The 21013-nt window shown below is 44.7% G+C and overlaps 1 protein-coding gene across 19 annotated transcripts; it reads right to left on the bottom strand.

The window, feature by feature from the left end:
* Window positions 1-2284: 2284 nt before the first annotated feature.
* slc8a1a (solute carrier family 8 member 1a) lies at window positions 2285-19243 on the bottom strand. Of its 19 annotated transcripts, XM_073466324.1 has the most exons (10): window positions 17469-19243; window positions 10145-10251; window positions 6958-6978; window positions 6744-6761; window positions 6629-6643; window positions 4658-4726; window positions 4249-4376; window positions 4060-4159; window positions 3713-3985; window positions 2285-2661 (listed from the first exon to the last, which is right to left on the bottom strand). In XM_073466324.1, the coding sequence occupies exons 1-10, from the start codon at window positions 19241-19243 to the stop codon at window positions 2285-2287; spliced, it is 2883 nt and encodes a 960-aa protein (XP_073322425.1). The 19 variants fall into 19 exon arrangements, with proteins under 19 accessions (XP_073322425.1, XP_073322435.1, XP_073322443.1 ...); XM_073466334.1 differs by lacking the exon at window positions 6629-6643 and having other exon boundaries at window positions 17469-19003; XM_073466342.1 differs by lacking the exon at window positions 6629-6643 and having other exon boundaries at window positions 4249-4374; window positions 4653-4726; window positions 17469-19003.
* Window positions 19244-21013: the final 1770 nt, after the last annotated feature.

The raw sequence follows: 21013 nt of genomic DNA on the forward strand, positions 1-21013 counted from the left end.
CTCTGCAGATTACACGCTGCATCAGAGCTGAAGGTAAGTAAATAAGTGTATTTTTGAACTCGGTGGACGGTTGTATTTTTCTGTTTAGAAGGAAAATATGTGTCAAAGTGTTTCCTGTCTTCACATTCAGTGAGTTCACTTGCCGACTTGTTGGACTCAGTAGTGAACTGAAGCTACAGGCTGTCAGACTGTCGCCCCTGAGCTGCACAGTGCTGTGAGGACGCTAGCTGGTTAGCACGCTAACTTCAGTAGAACACAGAACATCTTTGACAGAACATTGTTTCTTCACACTGTTCATGTTCATCAGCTCATTTTAAATGTTTAAACTAAAATTCTGGACATATCTTACAGACTGCACCTTTAAGACTCAGTCAACAGGATGTTGTTTGTTCTGGTTGTGGCTGTAATGAACACTGCGGCCTCCAGGGGACGACAGCAGCACTTCTTTAGTCGTGTTTCCAGGCTCAGCAGGACTTGAAACAATCATAGACTTAATCAACTGTTTCTGTGGACCAATCAGAGAGGAGATAGACAGTAAATATTCAAGAGAAAAACAACAACAGGTCACTCGCTGTAGTTTAATATTTGCAGGAAAAACACGTCATTCTGTTCTCAGATAAAACTCAACAGCTCTCATCAGCCAATAGGCATCCGTTTTGCAGTCAGCTGCTGTTACAGAGCAACCAATCATATGACAGAACATCACGACGGACCTCTGTTCTTCCCAGGGTTCTTTGAGGTTACGTATGCACTCACACACTCACACACAAACATACACAGTTATAAATGATCCACTGGGCCGAGTGAGGAGGCTCTGATGGTCTCACTGCAGCAGAACCTCTGACGGTCTTTAAGATCCTCTCACGCACAAAAATAATAATAACTTCAAACTCAGTGCAGATAATCATGTAAGTGCAACACCACTGCTCCAGTCACATTAAACATCTAAAGCCCTGCAGGAGGAACCATCGTCATCGCTGTGGTTGTGGTTCAAAGTCCTCGCTCAACAGAATGAAAATGATAAATGTTACACATTAGTTAAAGGTACAGATGAAGGATTTATGATACATGTGGTTAAATGTTCAGGAGGTATGTGAGGATGAAGACGGTTCAAACTCTGACATCACCAGAGGACGGTCCAATCTGGACACCAGAGTGATTCAAAAACAAGCTTCAGGAGTCTTGAGGGTTCCACGGTAACCTTTACAAATCCATCTGGACTCTCAAGAACCTGTAGACTCCATCAGGAACCTCTGGGAACTTTAGAAACTCATCGAAAATGTATTGAATGTGATGGACGTTTAAAAAAAACCTAAAAGAACCATACAGAGTATTTAGAGATTCTTCAAATGTTCAGAAAACTGCCTGATCATCAAAAGAGTTCGTCCAGGTCTTCAGAAAACTCAGAAACCTGCCAGAAAACTCCGACGACTGTTGGAACGTGTTCATCCATCAGAAGAAGAGTCAGAAAGCTGTGGAAACAGGAAGAGGAACCTGTCCCATCATTTAGGAACCTTTCAGAAGTTAGCAGACTCAGAAGTTTATTCAAACCTCACGCATGTTTTGAGCTTATTAAACCTCGGAAGAACCTTAAAGAACAATCTTGAGATAAATGACAAGAGAGAGATATGTACATGTCGGCAGAACCACTGGAAGTTTATCCAAACCCTTAGAAAGTCATCAGAACCTGGCACATAATGCAGGAACCTACTGGAAGCTTTGATGAAGGTTCAACCTTTAGACATTTATCTACACTTCTAGATAAACAACAGAAATGATAGGAACCTGTCAGAACGCAGCAAAACCATTAGAAGTTTTTCCAAACCCTTAGAAAAATGACAGAAATGTGTCACATTATGCAGAATTAAACTGAAACTTCTATAAATGCATTACTGCCAAGAAGCCTTCGGATCCTTCAGGAGCCTTTGGGATCTTTAGGAACCCATCAAAGATGTTTAGAACCTGTTAGACCGTTAAAGAACATCAACAAACTATAGAAAGTTCAGCAGAAGATTTATTTATCTGCGTGATCATCTAAAAACCTACTGGAACTATAGGGAGTTCAATCAAATGTCAGAACCTGTCAGAACTGTTACATGTCCTTTAGAACCTTTAGGAGTCCATCAAATGTCAGAAACCTGTGACAAGCTCCAAATATCTACCAAACAGAAATTATTGGAACCTGTCAGAATATGCAGGAATCTATTGGAACCTATAGAAATCCACAAGAACTGTTCATCAAGAACCTGTCAGAACCTTTCAGGACCTGTCAGAAGCAGAACCTTTAGAAGGCCTTTATGTGGCAGTAGGCCTCCAGTGAGGAGAACACAATGTACATCAGCCACAGGCTGAAGAACAGGCAGGTTGTGAGGATCTTGGGGACTCTGGGTCCGCCTAGCTCCCCACCGATCTCGGGCCGGCGGCGGTAGATGAGGACGGCGACGCAGATAAAGGCAAAGATGGTGAAGAGTGTGACGGAGAAGGCCAGCGTTCCCGGATCGACCCTGAACTCCTGGCCCTGAGAGTAGTGGTAGATGGCAGCGATGGACCAGGCCACGCCAATACCCAGGAAGACGTTCACAGCGTTACTCCCAGTCACGTTGCCGATGGAGGCGTCAGCGTATTGGTCCTGGATGGCAGCCACCTTACTGGCAAAGGTGTCTGAAAGTGGGAGGAGAAGCTGAGTTTGAGTTTCTGATGGCTGTTTACCTGCTGTACAGATGAAAGTCAGTGAACTGGTGCTGGTTAACCCTGTTGATGCCATAGTGATGTCATCAGGGTTATCTCAGTGTGGGCTTGGAGTTCTGAAGCTGGATCGAGTGTTTTGGACCCACTGAGCAGAAACATCTCTGAAAGAACTCAATTGAATATCTTTGATGGCGTTGAAAAGACGTCCAGTGGAGAGCCAGAATGAACCTTTTTTCCTTTTTTTTAAGATGTTTTTTTGACGTTTTCTCGTGATGTCCAGGTGACATCCTTACAGGGATCAAAATGAATTATCCAACCTTGGAACATTATCCTACCTGATCAAGGCTGGATGATGGTGTTTATTAAAGCTGATGAACAGCCCTCCTGGTAAAGTTCACGCCTCACGCCTACTGAGGTTGAAATTCAGGGTTCAGGGTTTTGCTGTCAAATTTGGCGTCATAAAAACTTATTTTGAACCACAAGAAGTTCTTTAGCGGTCTCTGACTGAAGTTGAAAAGACGTCTAACATTATATTAGAAAAACTTTGGTTTTGAACCCTGTAAGGACGTCACTTGGATATCTGTAGTGAGCGTTGGCTGGCTCTCAAGTGGACGTCTTCTGGGTATTTTCTACCACTTCATTTTATTTGTTTTCTCGAGATCATCAGTTATTTGTGTCATAATCACGGAATAACAAATGTTGTTTTCTCGAGATCTGGAGGAGACAAACTATATTTATATAATAACATGTTTGACTTATGACAGTTTAGAGCTTCAGTACAAAAATAGTCTTATTTATAAGTAAAATGTTTGAACCCAGGCTGTTTAAGCAGACGGTATTTAAGAGAATCAACAACAACCTTCTGAAGAAATAAAATGGTGCATGTTTTTTTTCTTTATTTTTGCATATGATTTCTTTACTATTGGACTTCAGTGAATTAATGTTGTCAATTCTGATTCTTAGTTATTGTAAAGTTGCTGTTGATGACAGAAGCTGCCAAATGAATGTGTGGTGTATATCAGACCTGGTACAGATGTGCCCAAAGCCACAAACACCACAGCGGTGACGGAGTCTTTGAGTCCGACTGTGCAGCCGAAATGTGATGCCAGGTCGCCGATGACCGCCGTCAGCATGCCGATGACTGAGATAGAGACGACAAAGCAGGCCCAACCGTTCCAGTAGTCGGTGGGAGGGACGAAGGCGAACAGAAGCTTCCAGAAGACAGTGAGGAAGTGCATGACGTAGTCAAAACAGGAGGGCAGCTTCTCCTCGCCACATTCATTGTCATCATCATCACCTGGACCGGAGAGGGAGGCAGAGTCAGGGTCAAACTGACAGGAAAACAGAAACTTGGCTGAGGTCAGTTCTTACCAGAGCTGACTGTGATGGCTTCAACAAACTGCTCCCTCCAGGTGTTGGTCCCGATCACCAGGGCCAAGTTGGTCTTCTTCAGGAGTTTATCCACAGTGCTCTGCAAGACAGCGGGTCAATCAATAAAGAGATGTTCAAGGAGGAAAATCTGTTTTATTACGACATCAGTGAAACAGAATCTGATCTCACCTTGAACTCATACGACTCCTCAATGACCACTTCCAGTTTGACGTGCTCGCCCAGCATCGGTCTGCCCATCTCCGCAACCCTCCTTTCCTCCTTCTCCTTCTTCGTCAAAACCTCCTCATCCCCCTCCTCTGAGAGAGAGAGACCAGAGAGAGACAATGGATTCATGGATGGAGTAACATTTGGACATATAGATGGATGAATGGACAGTGCAGATGGATGAATGGATAGACGGTTGGAGGGATGGACAGATGATGGATGGATCATCCGTCCATCAGAAGGACAGATAGAATGAATGGACGGACAGAAGACTAATAGACTGATGGACAGATTGACGGATGAACAGGACAGATGGATGAACAGATGGTGGATTTGTGTACTGAAGGGTGGATGAGCTGATGGATGACAGTACCTGTGATGTTGACGATGGTGGAGGGGAGCGGGTGGTCTCGTCCCTGGACCTTCCTGTAGATGTCTCTGCCTGAATAGGTGAACACAAACGTCAAACACAGAACCTGATCCAGAGGAAGTCCTGGACCATCACCGCCTCCACCAACACCAACCAAAACATCATCTTCAAACTCTGATCAGAAGTAAAAATCTGATGAACTAAATCTAATGATTCAGTGAGTGTTTAACCTCAGGCGCTGTGTTTTCACTCAGCCGTGTGATGATGAAGCTGAAACAAACTGAGAACATCAACAACATGAACAATAACCTGTCTGATCCGACATTCTGAGAACAAGAGCTGCTGCGTCTCTGCACGAAGCCCGAGAGAGAAATGACAAACATGACTTCTGTCTGAAGCTGTAACAATGAGCCTCAGGTTTTAAAACAGAGCATGCTCAGTGAGCTCAAGGGAGATGATTCAGCCTCAGCTGTTGAGGAGATCAGAGGTCGAGTCACTTAAAGAAAAGAGCATCATCACACCATACAGCAGTGACTGATGTGCAGCGTTAATGCATGCAGTCAGGACGGTGGATGGTGATGGTAGAGTTCAGAAAGTGACCCAACACGTGTCCCAACACTTGACCCAACACGTGACCCAACACTTGACCCAACACTTGACCCAACACTTGACCCAACATGTGACCCAACATGTGTCCATGAGGTATTTTTTTAAAGCTTCAGGCTTGAGTTGGATTATAAACTGTATCTTAATGAGACTCTGCTAATCATCGATCTGATTCGTAATGCCCACTGGAAGACAGAAATTCAGCGTCAGTGAAAGACCTTCTTTCCTGGTTCATTCTTGGATGGTCGACTGCTTTGTAAAAATAATCTGTCTGCCAATGAAGCTGGAACGCAGTTTCAGGGCTTTTGCTTTTCTTCACTGCAATAACAAGTCTGCGTTGTAAATAAGATGCTTGGTGGAAAAATGTCTCTTAATGTTGTTTTCCTTGAACACCACGATATTCTCCTGTCACATCAAACATGCTGCCTTTGAACCGACACTTGTGATGAAATATTTAGATGTTCACTGTTAAAAATGTGACATTCAGAGTCAACTTATCTCATATTTGAAACATTAATGTCTCCGTCTTGACAACCGCTGTTGTAACTTGTCACTTCAGGTGAGTGAGCAAGAGTCAACGTGAGGCCTATTGTCCAATCAAAATGTAGACAGCGCCCTCTGTTGGAATCAAACTTAATACCAATGAAGACTCACTGTAGTTGTGCTCCTCCAGATTCATTACAGTGCTGCCTCTTATTGATTTTTTGGAGATTGTTATTACTCTTTTGTGGAGGTTGCGGGCCAGAACCTGCTGCTGGTCACCAGACGGTCAATCTCCCACCTGCAGGTAAACTCCTACAGTCCAATGTCCTGAGCCTGGATGGACCTGCAGACTAGACACAACTAGACAGTCCTACTGACTTTTCAAATCTGGACCGGAGATACTCCTCTGTCATTGTATCAAACAGTTGTGATTGGCCCAACAAAAACCAAGTCACAGGGAAATCTGAACGGAGGGTGGACCGACTCATCTGGGTCAGAGGCTACCTTTCAAAAGCATTCATGTTGAATTTCAAAGTGGGAAAAGTGATTTTCCTAAAAAGATAAAACATCTCCTCCTCCTTTGACCGGATAGTACTTATATTTATCCATTTACGATTTGTGTAGCTTTAATGCCAAACTTCAAATATGGTGAAGTTAGCCCACATTGGTTGGTATTTGTCTGTGAATGGACAATGTGTTTGTGAACATTAATGATTTGGACCAGCAGAGCTACCAGTTCTGATTCAGCTGGGGATTTCATGGGGGACATTTTATATTTGAAGGGGCTGTTTGTGCCTCCACAGTGATAAATGAGATCCAGTTATTGTTCACGTTGTTGCTTCAACACATTAAAACAAACGTCTCCACCAATGAGAGATGTCTTACCATTCAGCTGTTTGTCTAGTAGGAAGTCACAAAAAGATCAGTTAACTCAGATCAACAATGAATCAATAAAAAATGAGACATGATGGAAAGAATCAAAGTTTGTAGGTTCACCTACCTGTTTTGACGAATCCACCTAAAAAGTCAGAAAATATGAAACAAGACGTCAAAATTTGCTCTGATTGTGGTGATTCTTCACTTAAATAACAGGAAAATCCAGAGAGGATTTGAACCAAAGTATGTTTCAGAGCAGACAGAGACATATTGAATCAGACAAAACGACAAACAGGGAGGTCGGCAGGACAGAAAAGGGAAACATAAGACCAGCTTACCGACTTCCTGAAGCAACACAGCTGAAGAGAGGAAACAGACGAAAGAGAAGTCAGAGAGAAAATGAAGCAGAAAAACAAAACAGATGAAGAAATGAAGGAGGTCAGAAGATCTATTAACAGCTGCAACTTATATTCCGGTTCAGAAAAAAGAGTCAACCTGTAACCTGTTGACAGGTTTGGGTTAAAGGACTTGTTGCTGAAGCAGACTTGTGTTAAATCATCATCAGTTAAATCAAGATTAAGTTATCTACGCATGAAGCAGAGGACCCGTAACTTCACAGCAGGAAGTCAAGACGTTGGACTGTAAGTCAACAAGTTAAAGTTTGTTAATATTGTTTCTACTGTTTCTACTGTTTGTGTCAAAGTTGTGAAACCTGAATAATGTTAAGTGTTGAAGACAAACTGTGAGATGAAAACAGGCACAGTCAGGGTAAATAGGACAGGGATAGACAGAGGATACTGGTTCTAACCTATCCAGACCAGTCCTAACATGCCCACATCTGTCCGGACCTGTTACTTCCTTTCCTAACATGCGTTAATCAATTGTTATCGGTCCCAACATGTCGAAACCAGCTTAACATCTTCCAACATATCCAGACAAACCCAACAGATCTAAGTAAGTCCCAACTTGTCCCTGTGTAGTCTTTCCTAAAAGGTCCCATCCTGTCCAGATCCTTATAACTTGTGCTAACCTGTCCGATAATCACCCAGCGAGTCCATACTAGCCCCAACTTGACCTAACACGTCCATGTCCCATCCTGTCCTGACCCAGTTAGTCCCTGTCAGTCCCAACCAGTCTAGACTGTTTCTAACCTGCTCAAACTGCTCCAGCTGTATCTCAGGAAGTCCTGAGTAGTTGTAACGCACCAATCCCAGCTCTAACCTGTCTTAACCATCTGCCCCTGACCAGTCGTAGCACTCCCGTCAGTCCCACCCTGTCCGAACCAGGTCAATTACAACCCGTCCTTACAAGTCTCAATCGCTATAAACTGCCCTCACCAGTCACTTCTCAGATTTTTAATTGAGTGTCTGTGGAGACACCTGACCTGTCTCACCTGTAGCTGCAGTTTTCATCTAAACTCTAGAGCTGAAGAGAGGAGTTACTGCAGCGACTACGTGACGAGGCATTCAGACCAAACACATTCTAGATTACAAAGTCAACGAAGAGACGAATGGACGCGGATTCGTGTTTATTTGTGGAAGGCCGCGCAAATAAGGCGAATCACACGAGTTTCAAATATTGAGGAGCGAGGATTTCTTGTGACGCTGTGTGGTGAAAGCCTATCATTCATTCTGACGTCATGACATTCATGTTGGGTTCATACTGACGTGGTGAGACAGATTCATTCAGTCTACTTCTACCTGCTGGTCACAGTTACTATTTATTGATTTACTCACTGAAAACAGACGGACAGGTGCTCTGCAGCTGAGATTGAACACCTGTAGTTGGTGTCTTGCCGGGAAATCCTGGCACTGACCCGAGCCAACAGGTCATTGATCTGGGCACCGGTCAGCCTCAGGTAGCGCTGGCAGCTGCAGTCATCCTGAAGATTACGGTGAAATTCAGCCAGCTGGGTGCCGCGCGAGTAACGCAAATAAAAATCAACTCACGTGAGTGACACGAGGTGAATATTTGGTCTGAACGCACCATTACTGCCACACGGGGGCGATGAAAGGTCCAGTTCTTAACCAATCCTAACTGATTCCCGCTCTGACCAATCGGAGGTCCTCTGATAGAAAAGGGAGGCAGCGACAGCAGCAGCAACAAGTGTACACTGAACAAGAGCAGGAAAAGAGTGCCTCAAGGTAGTGAAAGGTCAAAGGTCATCAGAGAGGTCGCGGTGCCTCTTCACACCTGTCCATCTCCTGTTCCAATATGGCTGCTGCAGCTCTATGAAGAAGCTGGCCTGCTTATCGTACTCATCGTGGTCAATTATTCTAACGGCTACGGTCTTCCTGTGGACGAAAGAGTACAGACAACATCGGCAGGGGAGGTCAGGGGTCGTGCATTAGTTCACCAACACACATTCAAACACGCCGTCGTTATGTGTCAGTCACCGTGACAACACCATAGCGACAGAGGGGATGACCTCACCTCATCAGGTCTGCAGGGAGGAGGGACTGAACTCGGAGGTTAAAGTCACAATGACACAACCTCTGAGGTGTTGGTCAAGTTATGTGGGAGCCAACGGGAGCTGAGCAGTTAAATCTGTTATTTTCATCATAAATAATGATTTTTCAATGTGATGAGTGTTCTTTACATAATGATATAAACAGGTGAACAGAAACATGTTTCCAGAGGAACTACGCTCCATCCTCAGAGACCACGTCAGTCTCTCTCTGAGCTGTCACACCTTTTCATAATTACATTAAATAACTGTTGTTGTGATCTACTTTACACAACTGTAGCCAGAAGTGTTCTGTGTCTGTGTGTGTGAAAGTGATGGACTTGGATCAAGTAATCAAGTCACTAGTAATGGCCATATCCCAGACTCCCTTAACAAATCGCTTGATTTTCGGAGTAGTGTGAGTGAGGAGAAACTTAATAAACTCTGTGAAACAGCTGCAGCGGAAAATCTAAATCTCTGTTGTGTTCTTGTTAAATCGGCATTAAATAAAATACATTAAGATGTTTGTTATCAGCGCGTCGCTGCATCGCTGTCTGATTTCACCACTTTATAAAAGAATATGACATAATGACACATTTTTACAAATAAAGTGAACAGTAACTAATATGTGCTGCTTCTTTGGAGTGAGAAGAAAGTGGAGAAAGTCACCAGGCTCCCTTTAAAAAACCCACAATTTGAAGACGCTGCGTTAGGAGAAACTGTATGAACTTTGTGAAACACCGTCTACAATATATTCTTAACTATTTGGGCCGACTTTCGGCAAATGTTAAACATAAAGGTATCTTTTTCTTTGTGTAAAAAACGTATCTGTTGGTGGTAATGGTATATTTGCACATAGAGCGGAGTCACTGTTCACATTAGAGTTTGATGTTTGCTGTAATTGTCAGTAATAACTGCAGGGATCTGCCCTCTGAGCTCCTCCATTGTGACTTTAACTGTCGACAGACTGATTGTTGATGCTCCTCCCTGTGAGGTCATGAGGTGAGTTTGGATAAACAGAGGTTAAAGGTCGTGAGTGATGGGGGCGGGGTCACAGCACAGGAAGGCGACGCCCCCACCTTTCCTCTCACTCATCTCCAGCAGCCGAGGCTCTCCGATCTCTAGGAAGAAGTTCTTGTTTTTCTCATATTCTTCATCATCGATTATATTGATCTGAATGTTTTTGCTGAAACAAAAAAATAGAAACAGGAAGGTTGCAGAAGAAGAAGTGTGAGACAGTGTTGCTGGAGGAGACTGCAGAGAAACATTTCCTGAAAAAAGACAGAACATGTGATCACTCAGAGCTCTGCAACAATTCATCTGTGTCTGAAAGTGAAATAATGGAGTGAAACTCACTGGTCCTAACGCACACGTCATTAATGAACCTGTTAGACATCCTGACAGACCTGAGACCTGCAGGGACGTCTGGCTTCAGCTGGAGGTGATGATCACAAAGACAAGTGATGAGTTTCCATCACAGATGATTCAACGATCAGAGACCCGATGACACAGTTTGTTCTGCCTCCGAGTGTTGGAGGCTTCACCGGGCTGCAGGCCACAGCAGCCCTCATTGGACAGAGTGTGTGTGTTTGTGTGTGTGTGTGTGTGTGTGTGTGTGTGCCTGCAGCGTGGAAACTGAAAATCGCCTTCATCCATTTCCATGTTTATTTAATGTCAGCAGATTGATGGTTTGGAGGTTTTGTCTCGGTGGTTTCAGGACACAAGATGCTCTCAGAGACGGAGAACGGATTCAAGAATCTAAATCCTAATCCAACGTGACGGTAGAAGTCCTGCAGTTAAAGTTTATTTAAAGACTGTGGCTCCCGAAGTAACAAAGTACAAATACTGCGTTTCAGGTGTCTGTCCTGTACCTGAGTCTCTCTGTGACTTTCCCTCTCTACATCTGAACACAAACATCTGAACTTTCTCCTCCTCACAGCTTCAAAACAGCCTCGTTACTTTAGTTTCAGCGCCGCCCCTCCCTACACGCAGAACACGTGCTGTGCGTAGGGCTCCACGATCCATGGGGGGCCCCATTTTGCGCAAGGGGACACATTCTCTGCAAATGCGCAAAGGATGCGCATCGCTGCCGTGAGGCGCGCGTAGAGCACCAAGTCAGCCCGAGGCAGGAGAGAAAAAAAAAAAAAGAGTAATCTGACACCGCACACGTTGGCGCAATGATTGACAGCACGCAGCATCTGACCAATCAGCGGTCAGATGCGCCGACAGGCAGTTGGATGCAGGTGGAGAGATGGCCTCCAAACGGCAATATGAATCGGGAGAAAGCAAAAGAAAGACAAAGTCAAAACAAGAGGAGGAACACCCCAGCTGCTAGCCTGCTAATCATGAGACAGAAGAGAGGATAATTCTGGACTGGAGATTAAATTTTCCAGCAGCCCTGATTATCATTTATTGAATGTCTTGTTAACTGCATATACATTCACCTCTGTTGAAAAAGGAGTGGTTAATTGACCAGTTGGTGGTCGTATGTTGGCTCAGGTTTATAGCCTATCAATCTATGCTATCAATAGAAGTTTTGGGCTATTTTTATGGAGGTAAAATGTCGCCATCTCTTGGTGAATTTAAGATAATCCTTTATTTGACCCACAATGGAGAAATTTAAAGCGTTGCAGCAGCAAACGGCAGTATAGGAATATAGAACCTAAGTACAAAATGTAAAAATAAGTATATAAAAATATTTAAATATAGAGGTATCAAATAGCGGCAATAGCTCAGTCCGTAGGGACTTGTCTTGGGGGCTCAGATGTGGCCGGTTCAAGTCCCGCTCGGACAAAAAAAAAAAAAAAAGTATGATGTGAACTAGTAATGGAGAATACTAGTTCACATCCTGGCAAATCTTAATAATCTGCTTGTATGATGGATTTCTTGTCATAACAGGGTCAATGCTTAAGTTTGTGCTTTCTGCTTAGGGCCCCAATTTGGCCAGGGGCGGCCCTGTTTAGTTTAATGCATTTCAGGTGAATTATGGATTATTGTTATTTCCCAACATCACCAGACTGATGTCGACCTATCAGAGCACATCACGCACGGCAGACGCAGCGAGACGAGACAAAGACGTAAAAGACGTGAACAGACAGAGAGGGAGGCTGAATGGGGAGAAAAGGCGTGTTAGTGTCTCGTATCTGCAGAGAGTTTCTTATTTTCTCTCTTTGTAGCTGCTCGGGACGCTTTACCAACCCAACATGTGGCTGTTTGACGTCCTGGGAATGAGACTCAACTATCAACTATCTTTGTGGTGCGTTCAGGAACAGCTGGGACAAATCCTACTGACTCTACCTTTAACTTTAATAGTCTTTGAATTATAATAATATGACGTGAGCTTCAGCAGCTTTGACCACAAATGTCCTTCAGAGGGAGACTTTTTACTTTTACTGGAGTAAAGAAGCTGAATCAGTACTTCTACTTTTACCAGAGTCTGTTTTTACACAAGTACCTGAACTTCTCCTGGAGGACGGACTGTGTGGACTGTTGACTCCTCTCTGGCCCTGTACTGACAGCTGTCCACCTGAGATCGGATCACTCAGGTCCCATGTTTACATCAGGTGTGAGCGGGTCTTTGATCCTGTTCATGATGTTATAGGCGACAGCTGTGAGCTGGAGGTTGTAGTGACGGGACAATTTACTTTGTTGTTGCAGCATCTGAGTAAAACCAAAAGCAGGGGCTAAAAGAGGCCAAGAAGCAGAGACGCTTCAGCACAACGGTCACTGATTTAATGTTGACGTAAAACACTGATGAGTGAAGCTGTGTGTGCAGAACAGCAGTAAGTCTGCACTTTTACAAGAGGCAGATCAGTTTTCTGTGGAGGGAAACAGACAGAAGTTGAAGTGAGTCGTGTGGTGAGGTTGGAGAGGTGGCTGCTGGCCAGCGGCGACCTCCCCTGCGGTCGTCTCTGAGAGGAACCGGCTGCAGTCATCTGTCTGCTTTACGGGCTGAACGCTCGACGATGAGCAGGATCCTGCTGCTGCTTGACACAGGCTGCCCTAATAAGGCAGAGAGCGGCGTGATGTTTATCTGGCCGACACACAAGGAGCCCGTCTGGACTAACAGCACGACAGAAGATATCTGACACGCCGAGCTGGAAGTCAACTCACACTCACTGAAGAATGGTTTGAGGAGACAGAAACTGCAGCCGCTCAACAAACATCCACTGCAACTCCGAAACTAATTAAAGGAGCAGGCCACACATTTAGTTCAGCAGCTCCGTGAGGCTGCACTCTGAGCTAAGTGCTAACAACAACATGCTAACACACTGATGTTTAGGCTCATTGTGTTCAACTTCTCAGTTAATGTGTTAGCATGCTAACATGAGCTAACTCTCAGTAAACAGCTGAGGCTGATGTGATTTCATCAGTTCTGCAGGTTTTTGGTCATAAACCAAAGTATTGGACCCGTAAACATGTTGACCTGATGATGGCGCTACATGAAGTCAGCGGATTCATCTTCTGGGGGCAATAAATGTCTGTGATGGTTAACTTCAGTGTCCCACCACAACCAGTCCACTCAGCTGTCTGACCCAGTAGAACCAGTAACACCAGACAAACAGTCCTCCGTGCACTCAGAAGTCACCTGGAGGATCCACTGTTGTCACATGAAGTGTGAAAACATCACGCTGTGGTCTTACAAAAGTTTCTGTGCTGCATTCAACCAGTTCAAACGTCCGTTAGCTCCTGACCAATCCGAAGTGACGGATGCCGGTTTGGGTTCAGATTAGTTTCCTGAGTGTGAAGCTCCATAAACGCTCGTCTGGAAGCGGCAGCGTCGTGTCACATAAAGAGCTCTGCTGTAACCCGATCGGACTCAAATACTGTGGTCCACGTAAACAGCAGCAGTGCGAAGCTCCTGTCACACAGAGCAGCTCTGTCAGCACCCAAAGATCTTCTCTGGGAACGCTCGAGGATGTCGAACACGTCGGGCTGGGAAATTCGAATAAAACGACGACGGTGATCTACAGCGAAGTGCTCAGACAGCAGGAGCTCTGACAGACTGAAGGCACGTCATGGACACTGGTTCAAACTGGTTCAAACTGGTGTGGGGGGTCAGCTGATATGGCTTTATCAGGGCTGATACCAATTAAAAAAGAAACACATAACACCACATCTGGGGCGGTTCAGAACAGGAGGAGGAAGTTCTGGTCGCCTTTTTCTGCAGCTAAAGATAAAAAAAATAATCATGAAAAGCAGCCTTGATTAAATGTATATATATATATATATATATATATATATATATGTATATATATGTAATCTATATATTCCAATGGTAAGTCATCATCATGAGAGCTCCCTGTTCACCACTGACGTCTGAATGACCTCCAGCCTCGCCTCACATGCGACAAGAGCTCATATTAAAGAAACGGCACCTGATGTACACCTGGTATATTAAAGGGGTCTGGATCTGGATAAAAACCGAACCGATCTTGCCTTTGTGATATCACCTGGTGCTTTGAATGTGTTCTCGCTCTCCTCATTCAGATCCGATCTCTGTCCTCTGTGACAGATTTGATGTGGCTGCAAATCAGAGTTTTGTGGATTGTTGTTGATTTAAAGGAAACTGTATAAACTTTGTGAAGCGACGTCTGCGTATGTTACACATTAAGCCACTCCTAAAGTATATGCTTTATTTCTTTTTTTATTTCTGACTTTATATCTCTAATTTTCCACCCGCACAGCTTTAATTTTCCAAACAGTTTGTTTTAATCAGAACTTTTGTCTCTTTCATGGCACAGAATGGACATTTAATCAGGAACTAGAGCCTCTTTCAGCTCTCTCTCTCTCTAAAGCCTTTATTTTACTAAAAACAAATACCTGTATAGGTGTTATGACGCCTACAGATGTCAGCACCGGGGTCGACCCTTTTGGCGTTTTCAGGGCCGATAACGATTATTAGAAATCAAGGAGTCTGAAAACTGATATTTGGGACTGATATTCATTTGTATTCAAGTACGGTTTCAGTCTTAAGGTACAATTTAGAGCTTCTTTCCTCGAGTATTTCCATTTTAATTTAGTTTATACTTCCTCTCCATTACATTTATTTGATACATTCAGATACTAGTTACTTTGCAGATTCTGATTACTCAGTGTTTATAGGGACTTTGTGTGAGAGGACGCTGCATCAGAGCCAAAGTACATTTTTAAATTAGTTATTTCATCAGAAATCCGACAGAAAAATCACAAATACAGATAATCAGAATTATGCCGAATATCCTCTGGATAATCGGCATAATTCTGATCTGACCTAAATGAGAGCGACGGCTTCACAACAGAAACGTCTCTCTGTAAATGATCCAAAGGTTGAATCAACACAAACTGAACATGGTGAAGGAGTTCCTGCAGGACTGTTGGATCAGAAGGTATCTAATAAAGTTAGCAGCTGCGTGAGGAGCTGCTGCCGCTTCAACACAGTAAAATATCAAACAGGAGAAAATGAAGATTTTAGTCTGATACAAGTTTGTTCTGACAAAGAATCGGTGGTACGTGGAGGTATCAGTATTGATAAGTGACTGTCGGGGACTCCAGTCATCCAGTATCCAGCTGATAAGCGATCGGTCTATATAAGGCTCTGCAGCAGCTCATTCTCAGTGAATGTAGGGCAGCGTCCTCATCAATAAAGAGAAACAAAGAATGAGCGGGGCACCTTTTCCATTTCAAGACGCCGTCCTCTCCCTCCACAGCCAGCCGCTGTGTTTATGCTCTGGATATAAATGTGTTGTCATTACATTCCTGTTGCCCGCAGACATGGAAAGAGTCTGCCTGCAATGTTGACCTGGAGCTGACGGTCACATGACCGCGAGGAGGTGGAGCTTTGAAAGCACCAGGAGCGACTCTTCTTTCATTAAATCCTCCTTTAACCATCACACTGCCTGCGTTGTGTTATACAGTCAAAAGATTATAGAGTATTGATCCTCAGTACAGTGAATGTGGAAAACAAGTGTGCATATGTTATATAAACCATAATGTCACTAGACTGTATTTAATTTGAGCAAACTTTTCTGTTCATGAGAAAATCCAATTACAAGTAATTATTTTGACCCCCTGGCGTTACACGAGCATGAGGACACAGAAAGTACAGAGAAAAAGAGAAACTATAAGAAAGTTCATAATTAAATGTGTATAAAATAAGAACAGTAAAAAATCAAGTGCAATTAGATGGAAAATGACAGGCACCAGCAGAACATACACAGTATCTACAGCTATGTTGGACTGTAACTAATAGTGCAATGCCAAGCAAAGTCAACATGAGAGCGATGAGTTATTCATTTGGGGTTTTGGTACGAACAATCAGGTGTCTTATCGGCACTGGTCGAGACATTCAGTCCAGCACAGAAATACACACAAAAAAATAAGTATACAAATTTCAAAACAATTTCACGAGTGAGAGATTCGGCTACACCACTAACTCCAGCACGAGATGCGGACAGAAGCTGTACCAAAGTCATGCCAGCTCTACTTTCCCCTTTAAACACACCGACTCCTTCGACTCCCAGCTGTGTCTCTGGGCCAGAGAGTGTCTGCAGGGAGGGTCGCCTCTCCATGAAAACCTGGCTTGAACGCCACTGGGCTACACATTGAGGGGCAGCCTGCCCAGACTCAGCCTATCTGCTCTGCGACAGCCGCTGAGTGTGGTGTGTTTACTGGGGAAACTACAGGTCACAATCTGCGTACGTAGCACCAACGCTAAGCACTGGAGGAGAAGCCAGAACATGTGATGCTTCCAAGCGGACCAATCACAGTCATTACCGTGTCACTGTGTAGGGCGTGCACCTATGCAGAGACTACGCCATAGGTACGGCGTCGATTCAGTGGCAGAAGCGTCACATTTCCAGCTTCTCCTCCGGTGCTTCGTGGCCAGACTGATCAGGAGAGGTTTTCAATGAATGTCATCTGACGTGAGGTTAAAATGTGATGTGATTAATAGTTACAGTGCAGTACAGTATTAATGTTTAACTGATAGAAATGCTATAAGGTAATTGGTCTTTGTTACATTTTATTATGTTTCTGTAGCGAAGCTAAAACTCCCTGTTTCGCTCAGCACAGACGCTTGTCTAACGCTAATACATTGTGATCGACTGTTAAGGTGACGAGCCGACAGTCAAATGGACTTTAAGGACCTCTTTTCATGATCAGCAACCAACAAGGTATTTATCAGCTTGTTAATGTCTTTCATGTTGGTGCTAAGTTTTACTTTGTGCACTTTATGATATGTTGGTATCTTGTACTATTATGTACTTTCATATATAGTTCTCACGGCGTGGAAGGCGAGGATGCATCGTAAAGACAAGACACTCTCAAAAAATAAACACCCGACCTGTGTTTGTCGTTGAGAAAAGAGCTATGAGTACATCATTAACATACATCATCAATCAGCACCAGAAGGTTTTTACTTACAAGATCTCATCGTTCTCAAACTCCAGGACTCCATGTGTGTCCTCAAAGTCCTCACCGCCTCCTTTAGCCGTCCCCTCCGTGGTTTTATATGGCACCACCACAACACCACGAGCCCCCGAGGACCGGATCACCTTCACCTCCATCACCCCGACGCTCTCGCTCACAGTCACCACGGGCTCCTCGAACGTAAAGATCCCTGCGTGGTCGTCATCAAAGATGGTGACTGTGGCTGTGCACGGCAGACCTAAACCTGCAAGGGCGTCCACGTGGTTTCCCTCATACTCATCCGAGCCCTCTGATATGACCTTCACATTGCTGAGGTGAACCAGGAAATGCTCGTCTTCCTCGAAGATATCATCATCAATAATGTCAATGCGGATTTCCTTCTCGGTCTCGCCTGGTTTGAACACAACAGTCCCTTCAGTGAACTGGTAGTCTGAGCCGGCATTCGCTGTGCCGTCTTCAGTCCGGTAATCCACTGAGACTGTGCTCGTCAGGTCTCCACCCCGACGCACCACATTCAGTGCTACACTGCCGCAGTTCTCCAGACACTGGTAGGTACCAGGGTCGAAGAAAACCTTGGAGGTGAAATCGTTCACTGAAACCTCGGAGCAGATATCGTGCTGGGTGGCTCTCTTGGCTTGGTCAGCGGCATGTTTCTTCAGGATGTTGCCAGCTCCTGTCATGATCCTGGTCGCCTGACAGCGGTAGAAAGCCCGACTCTTCTGTTGCTGAGTCAAAACTTGGTAATTGGCGAGCTCCATCAATTGCTCCATCTCCTTCTCAGGATGTTTCTGTTTGAGCTCCTTCAGGATCCTGGCCACCTCTCTGCGGGCCTCCTCCTCGTCCAGCTCGTTAAAATCAAACCCTGTCTCTTCCACATGCGAGTTGAGGACTTTCCCATCCATTTCAATGTCGACCTTGGAGGGAAGCTCTGGTTCTCCCTCTGTTTCGATGATCATTCCTTTCTGCTTCCCTGCTCTGTATCGTTTGTACACGTATTTGTAGAAGAGAAGTCTGCGGTCGGCCACGTAAGCGAGTCCAACACAAATGGGGAAGAAGAAGAGTGTGAGCAGCCCCTCCCATATCTGAACAACACCTGGAGACGAGACGGCGAGGATCAGGTAAAGCCAGATGTACGCAAATATGCTCCAGGTGGCAGTGACGAAGAACACCCTGAGGTGCTTCACCTTTCTCGTCTCTCCTTCGGGAATGACGGATACACACAAGCCAATGATGACAAACATGTTGAAGGCGGCACTTCCTACGATGGTGTTGGGGCCCAGCTGGCCGGCATTAAAGTTGTGACCGCAAACCTCCACGACTGACAGGAGAATTTCTGGGGCGGAGGAACCCAGTGCCATCAGGGTCAGGTTGGACACCGTCTCGTTCCAGATGCGCACCGTCGTGGTGACCTTCTCACCGTTCGGTTTCTTGATGGTGATCTGTCTCTCCTGGGAGGTGATGACCTCGATGGATGCCATGAAGCGGTCGGCGATGATGGAGACGCCCAAGAACATGTATGCCAACCCCACAAAGTAAATTGTGGCTCTGGCGAGGCGGTCAGTGAAGGCTGGGTTTTCTGGCTTCCATAGCGGCAGGATAACACCTTCGATGCACTTGGTATTCCCTCCACATGTGGTGTGGTTGCTGAGTGTGTTGTTGGTCAGAGTGGAGCCTCCTGCTGCAGAATATGGGAGTTCAACTGAGATGATGGTCAACAAGAACAGCAGCTGATAGGTGGAGAACGGTGACGAGGTCCCGGCTCGGCTCATGTTGACACTCCCTTCAACCTGAAACACAAAGACGGAGACGTCAGTACTTTTGGTTTCTATCTGGTCATGTTTGGAAGCTGGATGACATGAACATGACAGGCTGAGGTTGTTCTTCTAACAGTCTGACAACATCACAGGAACCTTTCCTACAGAGAGCTTTAGTTCAATAACGTCCTCTTTGTCTCGTTCAGGAGACGTCTCAGTCTGAGTAGCTGCAGGAAGACGAGTCCTCTTTGTCTCGTTCAGGAGACGTCTCAGTCTGAGTAGCTGCAGGAAGACGACGGTGGAGACGTGAGTCAGAGTTGGAGAGAGGAGTTTAGAGTTTAGCTCGAGGAACTGGACGAGGCGACGACTGCAACAACTCACCTCTGGAGAGGTTTCAGACTGAGAACAACCTCAGCCTGTCAGAGACTGACACACTGTTAGTGGACGTGACTGTGACGTCACAGAGGATCAAAGCTGAGGAGATCTACTGGACCGGTTCTGAAACACCAGAATCCCCCTTTAAAGTGACTTAAAACAAGACGTTTTCTAGTTTCTCAGAACATAGACTGTAAGTTACTAATGACATAAGAGTTTTGTCGTAGCTTTTGTTTAGTTTGTCCACGGGAGGGTTGTTTTAAGAAGTAAAAATTAAAAAGGAAACATTAAAGGTACAGAGGAGTCTGTGCGGGTGTGATTAGTTCCTGTACTCTTTAGTCCTACACAGAAAATTGAATTTGAATATAAATGAATCATGAAGTCATGAATCAAGTGTAAAAACTCCTCAATTCACTTTGGACTCTTTAGATTTGAATTGTAATCAATAAGTTATTATTACAAAGCAAATAATCACTAGTTAAAATCATTCATTAAAGTTATATTTCATTCCTGTGCATCTACTTTGACAACAAAATCCATTCATTGACATTAACATATATTAAGTTGTGATTATAAGTTTTTTATGGGTTTACGATCCTTTCTAAAATCTCATTTTTATTTATTAAGAAATGAAAAATAGCTTTTTCTTAAACTCACAAACATTATTAAGGACACAATAAACACTTAATGCACCAGTAATACTATAACATCACCACACTACCTACAGTCTGCTGCCACACTGTATTTCTATATCAAATATGCTGCGAACTTGCTCTATTAAAGTATTAAACCTACAATAAGTCACTAAATGCTGCTCCGTCCCGTCCGTGAGCCGAACTGAAGCGTCAGTAAAAGATCAGAAACCTACCGTCACTTCAACAGCTTCAGAATCTGACAGGAAAAAATAAACCTACAGAAACGTATCGATCAGAATCTCCACAAAAACACAAGCAGAGTTTTCATCCTGGAGGCAGAAACACTGAAGAAACCCTGAGAATGAACCGTCCTCTGGTTTAACAGCAGCTGCACAGTGAAAGGCTGTCAGAGGACGTGGAGACGAGAAACAGGAGCCTGAAAACAACTCTGTGACCACTACACTGCCTCCTGCTCCTCCTCCTCCTGCTCCTCCTGCTCCTCCTGCTGCTCCTCCTCCTCCTCCTCTCCCTCCTCCCCCTCCTCCTGCTGCTCCTCCTCTCCCTCCTCCCCCTCCTCCTCCTCCTGCTCCTCCTCCTCCTCCTGCTCCTCCTCCTCCTCCTCCTCCTGGAGTTCATCATCCTCCACTGTAAACTACCTGATATTTCCACCTGTGCAGCTGCAGCTCCACAGTTTCACTCTCCACCAGGTGAAGAAAGACGATGACATCACAGCAGATAATCAGAGATCGATTGTGTAAAACGTGGTGACATCGTT

Source organism: Pagrus major, chromosome 1 (assembly GCF_040436345.1).
Source record: "Pagrus major chromosome 1, Pma_NU_1.0".
In the NCBI taxonomy this organism is placed as follows: domain Eukaryota; kingdom Metazoa; phylum Chordata; class Actinopteri; order Spariformes; family Sparidae; genus Pagrus; species Pagrus major.

Bases quoted from the DNA above. Each gene is read 5' to 3' on its own strand.
- slc8a1a (XM_073466324.1), bottom strand. From the start codon at position 19,243: ATGAGCCGAGCCGGGACCTCGTCACCGTTCTCCACCTATCAGCTGCTG. The intron at 10,252-17,468 runs GTAAGTAAAAAC...TTTTTGTTTCAG, and splicing joins TTTGAGAACGATGAGATCTT to CAAAAACATTCAGATCAATA. The intron at 2,662-3,712 runs GTCTGATATACA...TCCCACTTTCAG, and splicing joins TTTGGGCACATCTGTACCAG to ACACCTTTGCCAGTAAGGTG.